This window comes from Neopsephotus bourkii, unplaced genomic scaffold (genome assembly GCF_033783945.1).
Source record: "Neopsephotus bourkii isolate Nb327-2 ecotype Australia unplaced genomic scaffold, CSIRO-AGI_Nbou_v1 NB_1825, whole genome shotgun sequence".
NCBI classification, from domain to species: domain Eukaryota; kingdom Metazoa; phylum Chordata; class Aves; order Psittaciformes; family Psittacidae; genus Neopsephotus; species Neopsephotus bourkii.
In genome coordinates, this window is record NW_026902298.1 from 8,957,185 (window position 1) to 8,977,367 (window position 20,183).

General features: G+C 47.0%; 1 protein-coding gene across 4 annotated transcripts in view; it reads left to right on the forward strand.

Moving 5' to 3' along the window:
* The window catches only part of CD82 (CD82 molecule), a 40,577-nt gene extending 21,720 nt beyond the window's left edge, over positions 1–18,857 (forward strand). For all 4 annotated transcript variants that reach the window (XM_061343613.1, XM_061343612.1, XM_061343614.1 and 1 more), the window contains exons 3-9: positions 2,869–2,941; positions 6,251–6,375; positions 7,786–7,860; positions 12,665–12,772; positions 15,665–15,856; positions 16,113–16,196; positions 16,721–18,857. In XM_061343613.1, coding sequence (XP_061199597.1) covers positions 2,869–2,941; positions 6,251–6,375; positions 7,786–7,860; positions 12,665–12,772; positions 15,665–15,856; positions 16,113–16,196; positions 16,721–16,798 — 735 coding nt within the window. In that variant the 3' untranslated portion in view covers positions 16,799–18,857. The remainder of the gene's footprint in view (positions 1–2,868; positions 2,942–6,250; positions 6,376–7,785; positions 7,861–12,664; positions 12,773–15,664; positions 15,857–16,112; positions 16,197–16,720) is intronic.
* The last annotated feature ends 1,326 nt before the right edge of the window (positions 18,858–20,183 follow it).

The following is a 20,183-nucleotide window of genomic DNA, read 5'->3' on the forward strand; positions in this document are numbered from 1 at the left end:
GAGGTCTGTAAGGAGGTCCCTTGCTGTAGCTGAAGTAGTTCAGGGACTTGGTGGTACTTTGCAGACATAAAGGCTCACTTCAGGGAAGGGTTTGACCTGCTTTGATTAAAGTTATATGGACTGCTTGCCTACTTGCTGCAAAAGACAGCAAAACCATACACTTGGAGCATGAGCTTAGTTTCTCTAATTAAAACTTAACACATCTCTACCTTCTTGGGTAGCAGACACAGGCCATAGCAGATGCTTCTCCTTAAAGGGAAAACAGTTCTGTGAGACAAGTTCAGCAGTCTCTGGAAGCTATTTGTTTAGAATATATAACTGTCTGTCCTACTTCTAACCCCTCTGTAAATGGAACAGAAGGCTCCTACCTAAAACAAAGCCTGTAGTTTAAGAGCCTTTCCCTGTGCCAGGCTCAATGTTACCTCACGCAGTCTGAGTGTGAAGGGAAGGATGGCTGGGGACCCCAGAAAGGTGTCAGCTCCATCACAGCTTAGCTATTCCATGCCCTTAACTGGGCTCTGCTATGGCAAGCTGCTGGCCCTGCCTTGAGGGAGCTGCATCCTTCTGGCTTGGCTGTGGAATAGGATCTTGCTGAAATCAGGGATGAAATCTCCATCCCGAGGGTGGAGGGGAAACATCCATCCCCTGCTTTGGGAGTTTAAAGCAATGGAGCAGAGGAATTAATCCCTATGGAAGGCAAATATGATATTTTCTATGGGGGTTCTGAAGCCAAGCCAGTGACAGAAGCAGCCTCACCATGCTATGCAAGCTCCTGAAGATGCTGAGCAGAGATGCTGTCCCGCTAGGAGTTAAATACACTGTGGTTAATAGCGCAGCATTTTCTCCCTGCCTTCCCCTTTTACTGTGTTCCACAGCAGCTCCTGGCAAACACACAAGTTGTGGACTAGAGCAAAGATCAGAGTGAAAACAGGCCTCGGATAATCTGAGCACCTCGTAACAAAGAACTTCCCAGGAACTCGGCTCAGCAGCTGTGCTGTGTTTTGTCAGCAACACCAAAACTTAGGTGACGTTTCAGGGTCAGCGAGCCAAGAGGGATGTCACACACAGCCCGGTTTGTGTCTTTGTTAAGACAAATATTTTAGTAAGACTATAGTTGAAGTGTGAGGCTGCCTCAAAACTGTCAGTTCAGCAGTTCTTGGCAATACCAAGCTTGAGAGGGATTTTATAGGCACCACATCTGTTGCATGTGCAAGGGGCCTTTCTAGTTTGATCAGCGGATTGAGCAAGGGGAATCTTGTTACTGCCATCTTACCATTATTATTATTGTTGTTATTATGTTTTTCTGGGGTACAAAGGCTACATCTCTTATGCAGCTGAATCAGTCGTCTTCATCCTTCTTCCTAGATGGAGAACTCGCTTGGGGACTTTCTACTCCTGTCCCCAGAGCTATCTACATGTTCTGTCCTCTGCCAAGCAAGGAAAGCTTGGAAGCTGCTTATTTCAGACTGTTGCTTTATCTTTGCTCAGAAAAGCTTCTTTGTATGAGGAGCTGAAGCATAGTGTAAACTTTCAAGATGTGGAGCCAGTGCATGCCCATACAGCCTTCTCTGCCACCTTTCTGCCAATATTCGGATGGTGGTTTGGCTTTTCCTTTGGCTCCCAAATATCCCAACGTTCTCTAGTGAAGCATAGAATTGCAATCTCTTTTCAGCCCTGTTGGTCTATTAAGTACTTCACTTTATCCTGCCTTGAAATCCTGCTGATATAAGAGTTGCTGCTTGCAGTTCGCTTCTGGAAGCATCTCACATTCCTTGTGCTTCCCTTGTTTCTTCAGTGTCTGTTTTAGGTCTTTGCTGCTGCTTGTTGGCTGAACAGCGCAAGTTTCAGCTCCTTATCAAACCTGCAGATTTAAAGGCTTCTCAGCTTAGTTTATTATGGGTGTAATGGTGCTTTCATCCTAGTTTGGGAGTCAGGGTCATCTACCTGCAAACACCTCACAGTGTAGTATAAGGCATGGTGATACCTAGAAGCTAAAACAGAGCACATTTTCCCTCTATTGCCCCTTCAAAATGATATGGGAAAAACTGTATGTCTTTTGTCTTCTCAATTCAATGTCTGGAATCAGCTGAATCCTCACAGGGACATATTGCTCTATTAATCCTTGCCCTGAATAAGGCTGTGGTGAGCAAGGCAGAGGCCATGGCTGATGTTTCATAATGCTTGACTCTGTTGGTGGTAAGATGTGTTGACTTGGGGGCCTGGGGTATTGTGCTATAAAGTAGTGACCAAGCCATACTGCCTAAGCTTGGCTTTGGAAGGGGAAAAGCACTCAAGGGAATCTGTATGCAAAGTGAATGCTGCTGGTTTATTGCATTTGTGGGTTGCAGCTATACTGTTAAAACAGAGCCTGACAAGACAGATTTCCTTCCCGGGAAGGTTCCAGCTGCCAGATATCTAATCCTTTGGCAGCTGGCTTGAAGCCTGGTCCCATAGGGTCAGGGATTTCTGTATTACAAAAACATCTTTAAAATCAGATGCTAGATGTGTTTGTCCTTCCTCAGTTCTTCACAGCAGCATTGTGCTTACCTTCTGCTTCTGACAACAAGGTTCTAGCAGCAGGGAGGCCCTTTCTCAGGCAGTTTCAAACAGTTACCCAGTACAGCATCATGTACTACTGCAGTACTGTGTGAAGGACTGCCAAGCAGCACCTGGGCTCCTGTGCAGTTGGCTGAGGTGCTCTTCCTGGAGTCATGCTAATCCTGTTTACTCTGGGAGGATAGCATGGCGGAGATGGGATGGGAACAGCAAAAGAATGGTTGTGTTCACTCTGGAAGTATGGAAAATGGTGACTGCTGCATCTTCTTTGTCTAAACTAATAAGCCAGTTAATGTTGTTTTGTTCTTTCAGATCCTGGGTGCTGTGATCCTGGGTTTTGGGATATGGATTCTGGCCGACAAAACCAGTTTCATTGCAGTTCTACGTAAGACCATCTTTCTTCATCTTGTTTCTCCTTCTGAATTGACTCTAGTCCGGGGCTGTGCTTGACCATGGCGTAATCTAGGGACAGCAATACTTCTATGCACAGTAACATGGTATAGCACAGTGGGACCCTATCAGGGGAAGGGGGAAAGAGAGCAACCCTGGAGACACAGCATTCCTCCTGGTCTTGTGGATTTCAACACCAGGGTCATACTGAGACCATTGCCTCTTCACTCAACCATCCAAATACATCGTGTTAAACATAAGGGCTAGTATTTCATCCTACCTTTGCTGCGTGCTCTGTGTTTCCACAACAGCTTTCTTATTACCATCATGTCCAATGCCTTAATGTGGTTTCTCTGAGTCCCCCGTGCTCCCACTGCTTTCTGTAATGATCTGTTTCAATTTGACAATTTTAAATGCCAAAGAAAGTAAGTACCTGGTTTTATTGATGCTTAATGTACATTGAAAGTAGACAGTATGTTTGTTGCTAAGCAGGAGAGGATGTAGATCTGAGGGGGGTGTGTGTGGAAGATACGAGTCTTTACTGCTCTGACTTCTAAAACATACTTGACTTATACACGCTTCATGAGGCTTAGCCTGGCCATTAGAAGTGGTTTGTGTTGCTGCAGGTGCTAGCTTGCTTCCTTCCTCTAAGTCAGCCAAGTGCATCAACTTGAGTCTTAACAGAGGGTCTGCTTTCTGCAACAACCAAAAAACCTGAGCTGGCTTAGCAGAGCCTGGGCTTTGCAGAGCTGGAAGTGAAGCTTAATCACCAAATGAGCAGCTCAGCTTCAGCCTTCACAAGCTCTGCTTCCTTGGGGCTTTGTTCTAGGGGGGTATCCAACAACTTTTCTGCTTGGCTGGTCTGATTACGCCAGCATTGCTGACTCTGGCATCAGTGTCAGATGCTGCAGGAGGGCTGCCTGCACACTGTAATACTGGCATTCATTGCCCTCTTCCCAGCTCCACTGTAAAGGGTTTTATCCCCCAAGTCCTGCTGAACACTCCAGCCTGGCTTTGGAAGGTGCTGGATGGAAACAACACTCCCACTAATGCCATACACACAGATATTGCTGCTGTTTGTTATGCTGTAGCATCTGGCTTGCTCCTGCGATACTAGAAGGGCAAGAAGTATAACAAAGGGTGTTGGTTAATAGTGGGGGCATGATTCTAATATAGGCAGCCAAAAAGGAGGTTATCACGGCCTGGCTATTTGCAGCACTCCTCACAGTCTGAGGCATGTTTAGTATCAGTGAGCCAGAGCTGTTTCCCCAGGCTGATGGGTGTTACTATCACTTGTGGAAGTTAGAAGTCCCTCAGCTTGGCTCTGCTTCTTCCCATTTTACCCAGAATCTCTGCTAAGGGAGCATTGAAGGATTTAGCTTCCTTCCTGGAGATTTCCAGTATCAGCTTTTTCTCCCTGCCCCCTTGCTTCCTTTCCCAGGCCTTGCCCCTCTTTCCCTCTGCTTTAGTAACCCAGGCACCAGGGAGGGAGCTCGGCACAGCAGGGCACTCCAGCCCTGCCAAAGGAGCCTGTTGTACTTGCTTGGCCGCCTGCCCAGCACAGGGGAAAACACGGAGCAACAACAGACAGAGCAGGAATCATCCTGCCAGCAGAGCTTTCTCTTGCAAGACAAGATGTATTGGAGATGTATTGAGAAGAGGAGCAATGGCTCTGGTCCCTCTGCCACTTCTCTGAAGGGTTTTGGAGTGGGAAATGCCTTTTTCTCTTTCCTAAGTTGACTGAACAACTCCTTTCTAGCACTTTGAAGGTGCTGGCACACTTGTATGGTGGTAAGCAGGTTTTAGGAGAGGGAATAGTGTAGTCTTGTGAAGGCCACTCCTGCAAGGCTGCTAGTTCAGTAAAGGCTTTGCAGTATCAGCACCTAGCCTGCCCAGCAAGGGTCCCAAGGTGAGGAAGCAGGAGCAGGATCCTGGTTTCTGTGATGTGTGTCCAGCCAGGGAGAGTCTGGCTTGGAAATGAATCAAGGCTGAAGTGTCCAAAGTGACCTGTGTGGCAAACAGCTCTGGTTCATTGTTTCTGGTAACTGATCTTTTTCTTCTGCTCAGCGTGTTCTAGGGAAACAGTTTGGAACCTAGTGACTTGCACCAGGTATCACAAAGGAGGGGAGGAATGTGTTAGGTGGGAGAGCATTAGTCTGGATTCAGTTACTCTTAACCTATTTCAGGAGCTCGGAGGAAGCTTGCCTTCTGGGACTTCTGTCCAGGAAACTAAATGCTGAGCTCTAGGAACATTGTTTCCATTAATCACTGGACACCCAGAGTTCCCGTACACTGCTCAGTTTGCAGGTTTAAGAATGTCTCTTAATGATAAATGAGATTTCTGGTTACTATTTCTAGCCAGAGTGTCTCTTCAACTTGCATGCTGTAATGCTTGCTCCTACCAATCTTACCCTGCAAGAAACAATCCTCTGGCCAACCCAAATGTAAAAGCTTGTTCTTTTGTTGCTTGCAGACTAAATGTTGGAGGGAGAGGACTGGCAGCACCAGCATGTCTGAAATAATAGTGCCTAAAGTTGGTTTTAAACCTCTCTTGAGTATTCAAGAGCACAATTTATTGCAGACACAATAGAAGGAGGATACGTAAAACCAGCTAAATTGGGCATCATACCTGTTTTGATGTTAGAGGAATAGCCTCTATTTGCCGGTGGTCATACACAAGTGCTGCAAGAGCAAGAGCCTTCAATGAGTGCCTGGCCACAAGCCATTCAACACTGACTTGTCAAGTAACCTGTCACATCACTGATGCTCAACACTAGCTGTAGCTCTTGCTGCATAGAGTTTATGTGCTGACTGCAGGTGGATAAGTAAAACCAGAATGGCTGGAACAAGTAGTGCATTAAAGTGAACAGCCAAACCAAAAAGGGGTTTTATGACTTGAAAAAACACTTCCCTAACAGATAGCAAAAGGAATTGAAGCCTACAGGCAGTAGCTGTGGAGTAGAACATGCTTTATCTTCCTCTCAGAGTGTGTTCATGAGGGAGTTAAAAGTCCAGTCAGCATTAACTTTCTCCAGACAAGGTTCATTTGTTTGGAGTGACCTTGAGTCTCCCAGGCTCTGAGACTCTGAGGTAATGGAGACCTGCAGGTTGGCTTTGAAAGTCTTTCTTCATCAGAACACACCCAGAAGCAGCTTTGTGCCTCCCTGTCCAGCATGCCTCTTTGCAGTCCCTTGGTGGAAGACGACAGACTATTACAAGTAGATAGAGGCAGTTCTCTATATGGTGATGGTAGATGTAGTTTTTGTTCAGTAGCTAATGTTGTTCCTTCTCCTGGCCCCTACAGAGATGTCATCTCCCTCCCTGAAGATTGGTGCTTACATCCTCATCGGTGTTGGGGCTCTCACCATGCTGATGGGCTTCCTGGGCTGTCTTGGAGCAGTCAATGAAATCCGATGTCTCTTGGGTCTGGTGAGAGAATTCATGCTATGTTTTAGAGCCAACCTTTAATACCTGCAAACTGTCTGTTGGATTGTAGCTGGGGCTCAGATCTCCTGGGGGTGGTACCTGTGCTAGGTCTTAGTTTGCACACAGTAAATTCTCTGGGTCAACAGGCTGCAGCAGAGGTTTCTCAGACATTATTGATGGTGAACTAAAACTGTGAAATGAGAGAGGATGTCACTGACACTTTGTGCAAACAGTGGGTTGAGGATTGCCAGCTGAGGAGGTGACCCTGTACCTCATCTCGACATCCATCCATCCCCAACTTCCCAGTTTGCATTGTGCTTTCAGTGGTGCAAGGAACAAGTATCAGTGGCAGTGAGAGAGAAGAGTGACAGTGTCCTGCTGTGCTGCGAAGTTCAGCTTCTGTGGAAAGTGCAGGAGTCAAGAGAGACTTCATAGAATCACAGAATGGTTTGGGTTGGAAGGGACCTTAAAGCTCATTCAGTTCGAACCCCCTGCCATGGGCAGGGACACCTTCCACTGGACCAGATTGCTCTAATCCCTGTCCAACCTGGCCTTGAACACTGCCAGGGATGGGGCAGCCACAGCTTCTCTGGACACCAATGCTGGCCCAGCACCTCAGCACCCTCACAAGGAAGAATTTCTTCCTAAGATCTCATCTAAATCTCCCTCTTTCAGTTGAAAGCCATTTTTCCTGCACTAGGAATGTCATGTATGTTAGGGCCTTTCTTCACATGGTTCATCTGTAGGATTTTTTCTGTCTGTGATGGATGGGGTGACACTAGCTTCATATACCTCAGCCTGCTACTTGACTCCTGCTTATTCAGAGTATATATGTAGAAGAAACCAGGTATGGCCATGTTGTGTGTCCTGATATTAGGAACATCTAATTAATGGTAATAGCCACCACTGTTTAACCTCAGATGTCAAGCTTTCCTTAAAATCCTTTTATTCCTTCAAATTTTCCTTAAAATTCCTTAAACCTAGATCCTTAAACAAATTAAATAGCTTTTTTAAAAGACAATATAATAATAATAAATGGGTTCATAAAATTTACTTTTCTTGGTCTTGGTGGCTTTGGGGTAGGCAGGATCCAACTGATTGAGGCCATAGTGGTCTGGGAATGGAGCTGGAGGTGGGAGAGGGAGCATGGCACATGCAGAAGGTGCTTGTAAACCCTCTCCCTCCTGAAGGCTTCCTGTTGGCCTGATGGGAGAAGTGCTGAAGTGCACTGGCCTGATGTAGATGCTTGTATTTAAGCCCTTTACTGGGGAGAGCACTGCTGATAGCAGAGCTTCTCTGTTGACAAGGGTGTTGGCTCAGTGTTGTGTCTTCTCTTGTGGATGATATCTTACTAAAACTGTTATGTACAGACCTTTCTAAAGGCTGATAGTGGTCATCTATTTTTGTTTCCAGTACTTCACCTGCCTGATGATAATCCTCATAACTCAGGTTGCTGCTGGACTGGTCATCTACTTCCAGAAGGAAACTGTAAGTATTTGTTATTGTGCATGCTTTCCTTGGTCTTGGCTTGGTGGCACAGGAGACATCTGGAAATTCTTTCTTCTAAACTGGACTATACCATTAGCAGGCATAGAATCACAGAATGGTTAGGGTAGGAAAGGACCTTAACATCATCTAGTTCTAATAAGTGGATTCTCCTTTCTTCTACCGCAGCCTAGCAGCCTTGCTCTACAGTTCTGTATCTGCCAGCCTCAGTAGTGCTGCTTTCTCAAGGATTATGAAGCTGTGTTTGGTATGCAGGCTTTATTTTGGGTAGTGGGAACAGTAAGAAGAAATTCCTGAAAGGCTTTTGACCACACCTCCTCTTGATCCTGCTGTAGACTACTGTTTAGGCATGTGGTAGCAGTGATTACTGTTGTGTTGCCATCACTGGTGCCTTGAGGGGTTACCAGCCCGAGTGATTGCTTTTGATTGGCCTCCCTCCTTGTGTCATCTTGTTCCATCCTTTCAGTCCTCCTGCCTCTGTATTTAAAGCTCTCCTTGGAAGAGCTGCCCTCTTTCCCCAAGAGCAAACCCAAGTATCTGACAGTTCCTGTACTACAGTTTGAGCCTGAAGCCAAGTGGTTTAACATTTTGAAGTGGATCTCTTTGTCAGGAATGCAGTTGCACAGTGTATGCTTCCAGAGCTCCAATAGGCTTGGTAGCTTAAAGGGAATAACCTTTGAGCTACACGAGTGCATTGCAACAGCTTTTCCTTGGCTATAGGTTCTCTGGCCAAGCAGTGCCCAGTCAGGCCTGCAGCTGTTTGACAGCTAAACTGGGAGCAAGTTATGACTGTGGGGTCCCTGCTGGCTCCTGCCCTGGTGTGCCCATTGCTGTACCAGTTGCGGATAACCCTGTCCTCTGCCACATAGCTGTGTATCTATACCACTGCACTGCTGTACTTGCTTCTCCTAAGCCAGCCCTCCTGCTAGGTGATATACAAAGCAAGTAGTTGAGGAAGTTATGCATGAGGAGTGAGGTGAAGGTCTGCCCTGGTGTAGCTGGTTATGAGTTTTGTACAAGGGGCTGTGTTGCCTGTGAGCAGTTGTTGGCTGGGTTTCTTGGCAGTGTGAACGTTGCTTGCTCTCTGGGCTGGCTGGAGCTGAAGGAGAAACTGAAACATTGGCTAGCTGGTGTGTAAAGTTAGAGTGTTAAATGAGCTGATGATTCTCAACACATAGCTCTGACTCATGCAGAGGAGGATGTATGGGGATGGGCATTCCCCTGCAGTGGGGAAATGTGACTATTGCAGACCATGAAATTCCATACCTCTGTTGGTATTTCTCTTCCAGCTGTCACTGCTCTAGAAAATGCCAGCTTTTGAGCTGTAGTTCTTCATTTGAACCTAAAACCAGGGAGAGAATGAAAGTGCTGGGGGGGGGGGGTGGTTCTGTTCTGCCCTTGGAGCTGGTGTGGCTGAGGTCATCATTTGTATGTATTCATCAGAATTATGGGGGGAGATAGGCTTTGAACAGACGCTCAGTGAACAAAACTCATGGAAAAGCTCTTCTAGAACCGTTGTATTTCAGAGATCCTCCAAAGTCCCTGCCTAGAGCACTGAGGAAAAGCTGTTTCAGGAAGGTCTTGGCTGAAACCATACACTGCTTGGTGGCTGCGCTTCAGTGATGCTATGCATGTCGCTCTGCTTGACTTGATGTACGTCATCCCAGTACAGCGAAAAAGCAAACTGTAAACTGCTCAGGATCCAGGCCCTGGATATCTATTGTGTTCTTTGTGTTTATTTCTTTCTAACGTCAGGAACTTGGTTAGACATAAAACAAGGAATTACAAGAGTGGAGGAAAGGATCGTGGGTGATACTCGCTCCTCCACTCCTTGTAACCAAAGTATTTATTACTGCACTGCAGTAGACAGGGTTATTGTACTCCCCTCTACATGCCCTTTTCCTGCTTGGTTGCTACAGATTCACTTGATGGGATTTTTTTGTTGGAATATTTATTCCTTTTCATTGCCAAATCCCCACCCCTACATACGAAAGCATGCTGAAATAGAGTTAATGTAACTGTAAAAGGCAGAGTGACAGGAAGGCTGCTGCTTTGCCTGCCCCATGGGCATTGCTGGAGGAATGCCCCTTCAGACTGGAATTGCCCAGTGCTACAGGGAGGATGTCGATGCAACACCCATTTCCCTATGTCTGTTGGCAACTGAAACTCTGGGGTGGGGTTTTTTGGTGACAACAAAAATAGTAATGCCACAAATGGCTTTGTGCTTTGTGAGCTGAATGTTGATACTTACCTACATCGAGTGGATCACAAGCCCTTACGCATACGAGAGCCCTGGGCAAGGTCTCCCTTTAGAGTTCCCTGCAGCTTGGCTCTAAATGCCTTGAGTGAAGCAGAGCAGTGGCCTTTTGGGAGTTACCCTACTTGGTAGCTATTGTTTGCAGCAGACAGGCCCCCTGTGATTGTGTGCAGTGACTTCTCTGGGGCTCTGTGCATTAGTTTCAGAATATAAAGTGACTGGGGGAATGAGAGCCCTCTCGTGTGTTTTTGAGCTTATTTAGGTATGCAGGCTAGATCCTAGTGAATGCTGGAGGAAGGATGTAGCTTGAGTCCCAGACAGAGGGCATGATAGACAACTGGTGGTGTCTGACAGTGGAAGAAGCCTTCATGATTCATTCTGTGAGCAAGACTGGAACCAAAGGCCTGTGCTCTTGCCTCTGGTGTTCAGCTTTGCCCAGCTCCCTCTTGAGTAAGCCTGTGTGAAGGGAAGTCTGACAGTCTTGCTGCTGGCAGCGGTCTGTGGCTTTGATGCCTTGGCTTTGAATGCCCCTGCTTTGGGGTGCTGGAGTTCTGCCTTCTGACACCAGGCTAGAGCTGGGAAGCAGCAGAAAGCAAGGGTAGCAATCATGCTCCACACAGCACTGAGTCCTGCCAGGCCTTAAATGGGTGAAGATAGGATACTGAAAGCTTGCCCAAGTGTTCAGTATGCCTTTCTAGCTCATTGCTGTTTCAGTGACCAGCTGCAGGTCCCTGTGTTTCCCCTTTAGGCTGCTCTGCCAGGTAAGCCTGTGAATAAGCTGCCTGTGTGTGTGCTCTGCAGAGCTGGGCTATTGTTTTCACAGCATTCCCCCTTTCTCCAGTTACTTCCTGAAACACCTAAGAAAGCCTGAGTTTAACTGGAATGCCTCACCCTTTGAAAGCAGAGTTGTTTGAAGACTTCTTCCTTGTTCTTGTGTAAGAGTAGAGGAAGAGCAGGCATACCACTTCCTATGCAGCTGTGGTTGAGCACATCTAATTCAGACCCTGTCTCTCTGCTTCTGGTGGGGTCCTGGGATGGAGAACAGAGGCACTGCCTGGATTCATGCAGAAGTGACACTAGCCTCCCTAATAGCTAAGGAACTAAGTGGGCCCAGGGTAGAACAACAAGCCCAGCTCCCCTTGCCCCCCTCTGCATGTGGAGCAGCAGTGTAAGGATGGGAACTCAGGGGTTCAGTAACTGATAAGGCTTATGGTAGCAGCCAAGGCAAATCTCATTAGTGAGAACCAGGTCAGGTTGCCTTGGTTCACAGGGAAGGAAAAGGGGAAGCGAAGTAATTAAAAGGGGAAGAGCTAGACATCATGAGAAGAAAGATCATGCAGCTCCCATCTGTCTGGCCTGACATAGCTGATCCCAGTGACCTGAGCTGCAGGTTTCCTGGGAAGAAGAGTTGCTGATACAGAGAAGCTTCTCTTAACAGTAGGCACTACTTCCTCTTGCTGGGTGTCTCTGGGTTTGCCATAGTCATTTGCAATGCTTAACAGAAGCAGGACAGGGAAAAAACTGTTTCCACTGACCTGAAATGTGCTGTAGCACCATAGACACAAAGGTAATATGTGGGATGGGAGCATCTGAACACTCAGGGTGATGTAACTGTCCTATTCTTGAAGCAGTCTAATGGTACTTCTCTTCACTTCTCTTCAACCTCTTGTGAGCTGGGTCTGACTTTAGTAGTAACAGCTATCCTTGTGTAGGGGCTGGCTGAGAAGAGTTTCAGAGGGAGGTGGGAGGAATAAGGTGAAGGAGCCTGCTGCGTGGTAGCTTGTACCTCTCTTCATATTGTGTGGTGTGAATATGATAAAGAATGGGGGTGAAGGGATGATTTGATACACCTGAGCTTTGAGAGAAGACTCAGTTTAGGCAGTTGTAGTACTTCCTGTCTTGATACAGAAGCAGCAGTTGTAGGAGTGTGGGGAGAGGTAGATCAATGCCTTGTGAAATGGGGAAGTTTCCTCCAGCTGTGTGTCAAAACCCAGCTGCAGACAGGAGCACAGTGATTCAGACCTTCCCTGCGTGGTGGAGAAGAACTGCAGTGATTGAGATCCTGCGACAGAGTCTCCCTTGCAGTGCAAGGTTAGAAATAACATTACCTGTGAGTACTTAAGGCAGTGTTGCCCTTCAGCTTGCACTCAGCTTTCACCTCTATCTCGCCTGGGACTGGCAGCAGTTCTTCAGCCTCTGTCTTACCAGGATAACCATACCAAGATCTGTTTCCTTATTGCTCATGGAGTTTGAAACTCTCTTCTGTGCCTGGGTATGGACTCACTGGGAAATACTGGTTCTTTGGCTGTTGTATTGCATAGCAAAGCTGCTGTCTTGCTCTCCCTTCGTGACAGAGGCTGTATATACTACCTTATCTGTTACTTTGTTCAATCTCCTGTTGTCAAACCACAGCATGCAGTTAGCTTTGGTGTATTTTTAGTGACCAAAGCTACATTATATATACCCTAAGCCCCAAAGAAAGGCTACAAGGAACTGACTAATAACTCTCCTGCCTATTTTCCTTGCCAGCTGAAAGAAGAGTTGTCTCGCATAGTTCGAAGTCTGATTGAAAAATATGACCCTTTGAATGATGATGAGAGGAACCTACAAGATGCATGGGACTATGTGCAAACCCAGGTGAGTCATGGGGGTCAGCAAGAGACAGATAATGCTCTTTGTCAGTAAATGCCTTTAGAACTATGCTGAGGACAGGAAACGGGTGTTGCAAGAGGCAATACCATAGTGCATTGATGTGGCTGATGTACAAGGTTGCCTGTGAGGGTTGGTGCCTGCAGACTAGATAGCTGTCTTGTTTGCTGTTGCAAGGTAAGAGCCCAAAACATTCCTACATGCTGGCTGTTAGGACTAGCTAGTATTGGCTGCATAGCCTAGTATATCTGGCTTATCAGATGGCACCCCAACACTTTTCTTTGTCTGTGGGGCCTCCAGAATAGTAGCCTGTGTGAAAGCCACAGTGCATACTTAATGCCAGGCAAATCAGCAGCACTTCCTGCCTTACTGCTTGGTGCATATCACTTGCTTATTGTGATGGCTCTTCTGCAAGTGTCAGTGTTCCTGGGAGCCATCCAACTGCCCATGGTTTCTGTTTTAGCATCAGGGTCAGCACTTGAGCAACTAGGTCAGTGTTCAGGCACACTAGAGTCACCATAGCTGTTGACTGCCAAACCACAAGAGAGCTGGCTGTTGTGCTTAAATACATGCCCAGCATGGGACTGATGTGTAGTAAGTGCAAGTATGAGAGTTTTTCTTATGTCTTCAGTCTGCAAAACACTGACCTGCAGTTTCTCCTCCTTGGATGGGAAATGATTTATTTATGCTTTATCAGTATAGTTGCATCTATCCCTGTAGTTGCTAGTGAACCCAAGAGAAGGCTAAGTCTACTGTGAACTATCATGCTTGAGCCTTTCTTTTATGTGGGAACAGAAGAAGAAGGTTTTGTAGAGGTGGAGAAGTCAAGCGTTAGGAGCTTAGTTCCTCTCATACACTGGAGTCAGCATTTGAAAGGGGGTGGTTGTTCAGAGAACAGCTTGCAGTTAGAAGTCCAAACCTCTGTGAGGCAGAGGAAGCTCCTTCTAGAGGCTGGGGCTTCAACTCTTGCTTAGAAACCAAGTGCTCATTCTGGTGTGGGTGTTCAGCTGTTTGTACATCCGCTCTCATGTCTCTTACATCAGACTGAAACATTACTCTTCCTGCTGAGCAGAGAGGGATTTTCCCCTAAACTTCCACCTCAAGTTTAATAATCTTCTGCTCTGTTCCACCTTACAAGCACTAGGATCCATGTTTAAGATAAGAACATAGACTCACAGACTGGTTTGGGTTGGAAGGGACCTTAAGGCTCATCCAGCTCCAACCCCTGCCATGGGCAGGGACACCTTCCACTAGAGCAGCTTGCTCCAAGCCCCTGTGTCCAACCTGCCTTTGAACACTGCCAGGGGCGGGGCAGCCACAGCTTCTCTGGGCACCCTGTGCCAGCGCCTCAGCACCCTCACAGGGGAGAGCTTCTGCCTAAGAGCTCAGCTCAGTCTCCCCTCTGTCAGGTTAAACCCATTCCCTTTGTCCTGTCACTCCATGCCCCTGTAAAAACCCCTCTCCAAATTACTTGTGGCCCCTTTTAGGTATTGGAAGGCTGCCCCTGGATCCCTGGAGCTTTTTCTTTTCCAGGCTGAACAAGCCCAACTCCCAGAACCGTCGTTGCTGGACTTCCCAATGTGCTTTCCCCTCCAGCAACTGCCGTTTTATCACGTGGCTGTGCAGGAATGTAAATGTTTCTTCGGGTGGAAAATTCCCCTGGTCCCATCTTCCAGCCAGCCCCAGCTGCAGCCATGTGGATGTGAGCTCGTGGTGCCCCCTTGGGGCTCGGTGGCATGTTGACGCCATCGTGCGGTGGCTGCTGGTGTCCCCCCGGGGGTCACAGCTCATGTCAGTGGTACCTTGAATTGGAACCAGAACGTGAAAATTCACCGCTTAGTGTCTGATCAAAAGATGTGTGTTACTGAAAGAAAAATCAAGTCTTGCCATTTTAACCTCTGGAAGTGGCATCGCAAGTGGAAGGTGACTAGTGGTAATTACAGAATGATGGAATCAAGCAGGTTGGAAATGACCTTCATGATCATCCAGTCCAACCATTCCTCAGCACTGCCAAGGCCACCACTGACCCATGGCACTGAGGCCTCTTCTCCACGGTGTGTGAACACTCACAAGTACAGTGACTGCAGCCCTGCCCTGGGCAGCCTGTTCCAATGCCTGAGCACCCTCTGGGGCAGGAATTGTTCCTCAGCTCCATCTAAACCTGCCCTGGTGCAGCTTGAGGCTGTTTCCTCCTGCCCTATCCCTTGTTCCTTGGGAGTAGAGACGAGCTGCCTCCTGGCTCCATCCTTTTGAGGTGTCTTTGAATATATGTGAGGTCAACACATTAATCTCTTGCCTGCCTTGTGTCACCCTCACCAAGGCATCTGCTGACAGTGAACTGGAGGGACTGAAAAATGCCTCTCGAACGTATCACACAGGACAACTGCCCTCCTCCAGCCGACCCACCAGCAATGTCTGTTGTTCACTTTTACCTCTCCTTGACATTAGTCTGCAAAGAATTGCACTCTGTGGAATTGATGCCAAGCTGTATGGCCTGCTAAAATCTGAGTATTTATGCCTCATGCAGTAAGGCTTGGAAAGGATTCATATTCTAGCATGACTGGTGTGCTAGAACTCTATGGATGACCTGTGCATATTCTGGTTTACTAAGCTCAAAGGCTGCTAGAAGTGGCCCTTTAACTTGTCTTGCTAGCAGAGGAAATAAAGCCCCTATCTTCTGGACAGCACTGTGCATAGGTTATCATCTGATAACCAGGGTGATGTTCTAACATAACTAATTCATGTAGACTGTATGGCCTGACTGTTGTTGTTACATGGGGAGCTCCTGTATACTTGTACCCCCACTGCCTGTTTGTCTTCCCATGCAGTATGTTACCAGTGCAAAGTGTAAGACCGTGATGATCTCTTTCTGCTTATCAGATCGCCTGCTGTGGCTGGACTGGAGCAAAGGACTGGGAAAACAATGAGATTCTTATCAACCAAAGCATGACTGCATATCCCTGCTCCTGCTCCAATAGCTCCAAGGACTTTCAGGTAGATACTGGCTTCTGTAATCTGGATGTCCCCATCAACGGCACTGCAACGTATGCTGACTGGCCTGTTCATCAGCAGGTGAGTGTGTATGTCTTCCACTGAAGTCACCTTGTCTTTGTTCTTCTTAGTGTTGTTCCCATGTCAGTACAGCTTAAAGTACTGGTGGAAATTGGGGGTGGAAGGCAGGGATACTGCCCGTTCCTGCTAAAGCTACTGTGAAACTTAGTTTAGAAGTAAGTGGGATAATCCCTGCATGCACAAGGAGATGTGTTATGGATAGCTTGAGATACTTTTATTCATATTTCCTTCCACTGTGACCATATTTTTTCCATAGGGATGTATGGATGGTGTAGAGCAGTGGTTGAAGGACAACCTTGGTGTCATTCTTGGGGTCTGCACTGGTGTTGCTGTTATAGAGGTAAGTCACTCCCTGATGTGGACCCATACTATTTTACCATGGAGACTCTTTTAAAGGCAGAGCTGTTTGTTCAGGTAATAGACCCCTGGTTTAATGGCAGTGCAGTTCTAGCTCTTGGCTGTGTCTACCTGGGTGAATGTTTTGAACTGATGCTTCGAGGGGTTGGATTAAAAACTGAACAAATCTCTGTGGTCTCCTTGTGGTTCCTCTGCTGTGTCTGACACTTGGCAATTCACTGTATGCATAATCAGAAAGAAGAAGACAAGCAACATCCCACTAGTAAGATCCCACTTGTTGCCTTAAATAGCTTATAACAGATTACAGATAAAGGCACATCTTTTTGCATCAGAATATTATTCTTGTCCTGATTATTGTGTATTTCTTGCATTTTGGACTAACTGTTCACCCTTGTGGTGTCCTTAGAAGGAGACCACTGTATTCTGCTCCCCTTTATCACCCTTTCTTCCCACTTTATTATGTGTTTGGGTGCTGATTTTGTTTCCATTCTTCATTTCTTATTCCAGCTGCTGGGGATGATCCTGTCCATCTCGCTTTGCAAGAACATACACAGTGAAGACTACACCAAAGTGCCCAAGTCTTGAGTCTTCTGAAACCAGAGCTACAGCCCTGCAGAGAAAGGAGCAAACAGAACATTCCTGCCTCATACCCAGACTCCAACCATTGACCATTACTCCTGTGACATCCCATTTCTCATACCACTCTGCTAAGAACTGTTAGAGCTGCAGTACAGCCTGCTCTTTTGGCAATAGGGCCCTTGGGCCACCTGCATCCTGCCTCTGGATTATTTTTACTTCAAGAAGCAGAACTTAACTGTCTCATATCACATGAGACACGGATTAACCTGAGGGGACAATGCTTTTTCTCCCTGCTCCATGTTAAACAATACTACTCATATCCCCAATCTACAACCCAGTGGGCCTAATACACAACAACTCCTCTCCAATCTTGTTCTCCTTCCACACATCTTCCCCACTACCCTCAGAAATCCCATCTCTTTGTCTCTTGAGCCAGGATTGCTGTTGAGATTCCAGTGCTTTGGTAGCTTCACCTACTTCACTGACATGTGGTGGTAACTACTTGTGCTTTATAGGCCCTCTCCTCCCTTGCAGTTAACCTGACTCAGCTCTTCCTATGCATTTTCCAGCCTAGGCTCTCATCTGAACTATCGAGTGCTATTGTCATCCTCGCTTCTCTTGCTTCTGGAGTCAGCTATGCCTTGCCTTCAGTGGAGTTCTTCCCTTTGACTGTGATGAGGAACCAACAGGAGGGTGCCAAGCCTACCTATTCCTAGTGTGTCCTGGCAGACTGGTGGTGGTGCTCAGCTGCTTCTGGAATGGGTTCCTTGGGTTCTGGATTTGGCACTTCCATGTTTCTCCCATTTGCCTCTTTTCCTTTCCCTCAGCACTGCTTTGCTGGCTCTTGTCAGCCTGGAGGCACTTCAGAGACTGCTGCAGAGCATGGGTTCAGCCCCAGGCTGGCTCTGCTGGTTGCATTCTTGGGTTGCCAACTTTTATAGAGGTTATGATTAACTTGATTCTTCCCCTGCCCCCTGTATGAACATAAAGTTTGTTAGCTGTGGTTTTGAATATGGAGAGATCTGACTGCCATTGCTAATGCTGTGTATTAGAGAGAACACCATTGCCAGTGTCCAGTTTAGGTTCTGGAATGCAAGGTATCCTGGGTCACTCTTACTCAGTTGTCCAGTCTTCTGAATGTGCTTTGGAGCTGTGGCTGTGTCCTGAGCTCTATCTCAAGTTTAAGCACTGCAGCAGTTATAGGTAGTTCTGCAATTGTGCAGGCTGGGTGGTTTCTATATTTAATGGCTGGGCTGCTGGCTCTGTTCAGCCACTGACCAGCAGCAAGGAGTGTTGTAGAGCAGCAGAAAGTATGAAAGGTATGTGAAAACCAGTCCCAGCTTCTTAGATAAGGGAGCTGGGTGCTCATCCTCAGTCTTAGGGGTGGCTTGGGCACAAACCATTTTCCACAGTTGCACGTGTGTGCAATGGCAGGCATCAGGAGAGAGAAGTGGATGGTCCATGCCTGAGACCTGGTATGAGGTACTTAGTGAGGGAGCCTTTGCCTTACAGAGGTGGTCCCAGGTCTGTCTCTTGTCCGGGTTGGGTTGTAGACATAACCCTAATTGGGTTATGAGATGGCTTCACTACCTGCTCAGTGTCCCTTCTCGGAGGAAAGGCTCATCCTGCAAGGGATCAGGGCCCTACAGTGGATCCCTGCTTTATCCTTGCCTCTGGATACAGCAGTGACTGGGGAGAGGAGGGGTGACTGGGCAACTGTGTTTTATGGAGGTCTGATAAGGCTTTGCTATTTTGAGACAGCTGCCCCATCCTGCACAGATCCTTCAAGCTGACCTTTGCTATAGCAGAAGGCACTCTTCTCGGCAGTAAAGCTTGCTAGCTTTCGTAGCACAAAGTCTGTTCTCTACTGTGTTCTCATTTGTAAGATTCTTGTTCAGTTACAGATGCCAATGTCGAGCTGCAAGTGAAAAGGAGCCCATTCTGGGTTTCCTTTTTATTTTTTGTCTGTTTTTAGCAACATCTTCCTACTGGAAGAAATGCATGTACAGATATACAAGTCTAGAGGGTGAATATTTCTGTAATAAAGACTTTGCTAAAAAAACCCCCATCTCTTTGCCTGTGACTTGTGCATTGCAGTGGTTTCCCCTTGCTTCCTGTCCACCCCTTTCTGCTTTACGTGCAAATCACTGACACCTTGTTTGTTGGTAGCAAAGGGGCCTGTCAAAAGCTGTTTGAAGCCCATGTGTGAGATGTCTGGACTGCTAAGATCTGCCCAGCAGACAGAGGTGACATTTTTCCTTGGCTATGTTCTATAGCAAACTTTGCCTTGTTTTATGGAATATATCTGTCCTAGGGTGAGCTCAGTGCTAGTTCCTTTGTATTACCTGCTGTCTCCTAAGCTAAGTGATCTCTATTTGAGTGCTGTCTACAATTCTGGTGTCCTCAACATAAGAAGGACGTGGAGCTGTTGGAGCAAGTCCAGAGGAAGCCACGAGGATGATCAGGGGACTGGAGCACCTCCTGTATGAAGATAGGCTGAGAAAGTTGGGGCTGTTCAGCCTGGAGAAGAGAAGCTGAATGGAGACCTCAGAGCACCCTTCCAGTATCCGAAGGGGGGCTATAGGGATGCTGGGGAGGGACTCTTCATTAGGGACTGTAGTGATAGGACAAGGGGTAACAGGTTAAAACTTAGAACAGGGGAAGTTCAGGTTAGATATAACTCTTCCCTCTGAGGGTGCTGAGGTGCAGGCACAGGTTGCCCAGAGAAGCTGTGACTGCTCCATCCCTGGCAGCATTCAAGGACAGGTTGGACAAAGACTTGGGTGCCATGGTTTAGTGTGAGGTGTCCCTGCCCATGGCAGGGGGTTGGAACTCGATAATCTTAAGGTCCTTTCAAGCCCAAACCATTCTATGTTGCTTCAAATCTCTACAGAATATAGGAAGACATAAGCCTCGGGGACTAACTGACAAAACATAAGCTTGCTGCTGTACCCATAAAGCAATTGCTAAATCAGCTTTATCATTTTTCCTCCTCCTACTCACCCTCAGGAGGCTCCTGCCTGCAGGCTGCTATTTTGATAGGAGATTCTCTGCCACTGTGAGAATGAAGAAAGCTGAAGTAGCCATTTTTGTAGGTTATGCCACCACATATGGGCTTGACTGTTGGGAAAGCTCTTAAGCAGATAGAACAATAATTCCTTCAGATCCTGCGTATTGTGGTGGTTCTGACCATTGAGAGTTCTTGGAAGGACATGCGTTAGTGTCCTAATGGAGCTGTTGCTTTAGGAAGTAAGCATGACCAAAATCCTCATACATGTTTGAAGCAGCAGAGAGAAGCTTGTAGAGAAGACGGTACTGGGGTGCTACCATCAAACAGTGGTGGCAACTGGTCTAAAGACTTCAGTTACCCTGACCCAGGTGAGTGAGGAGC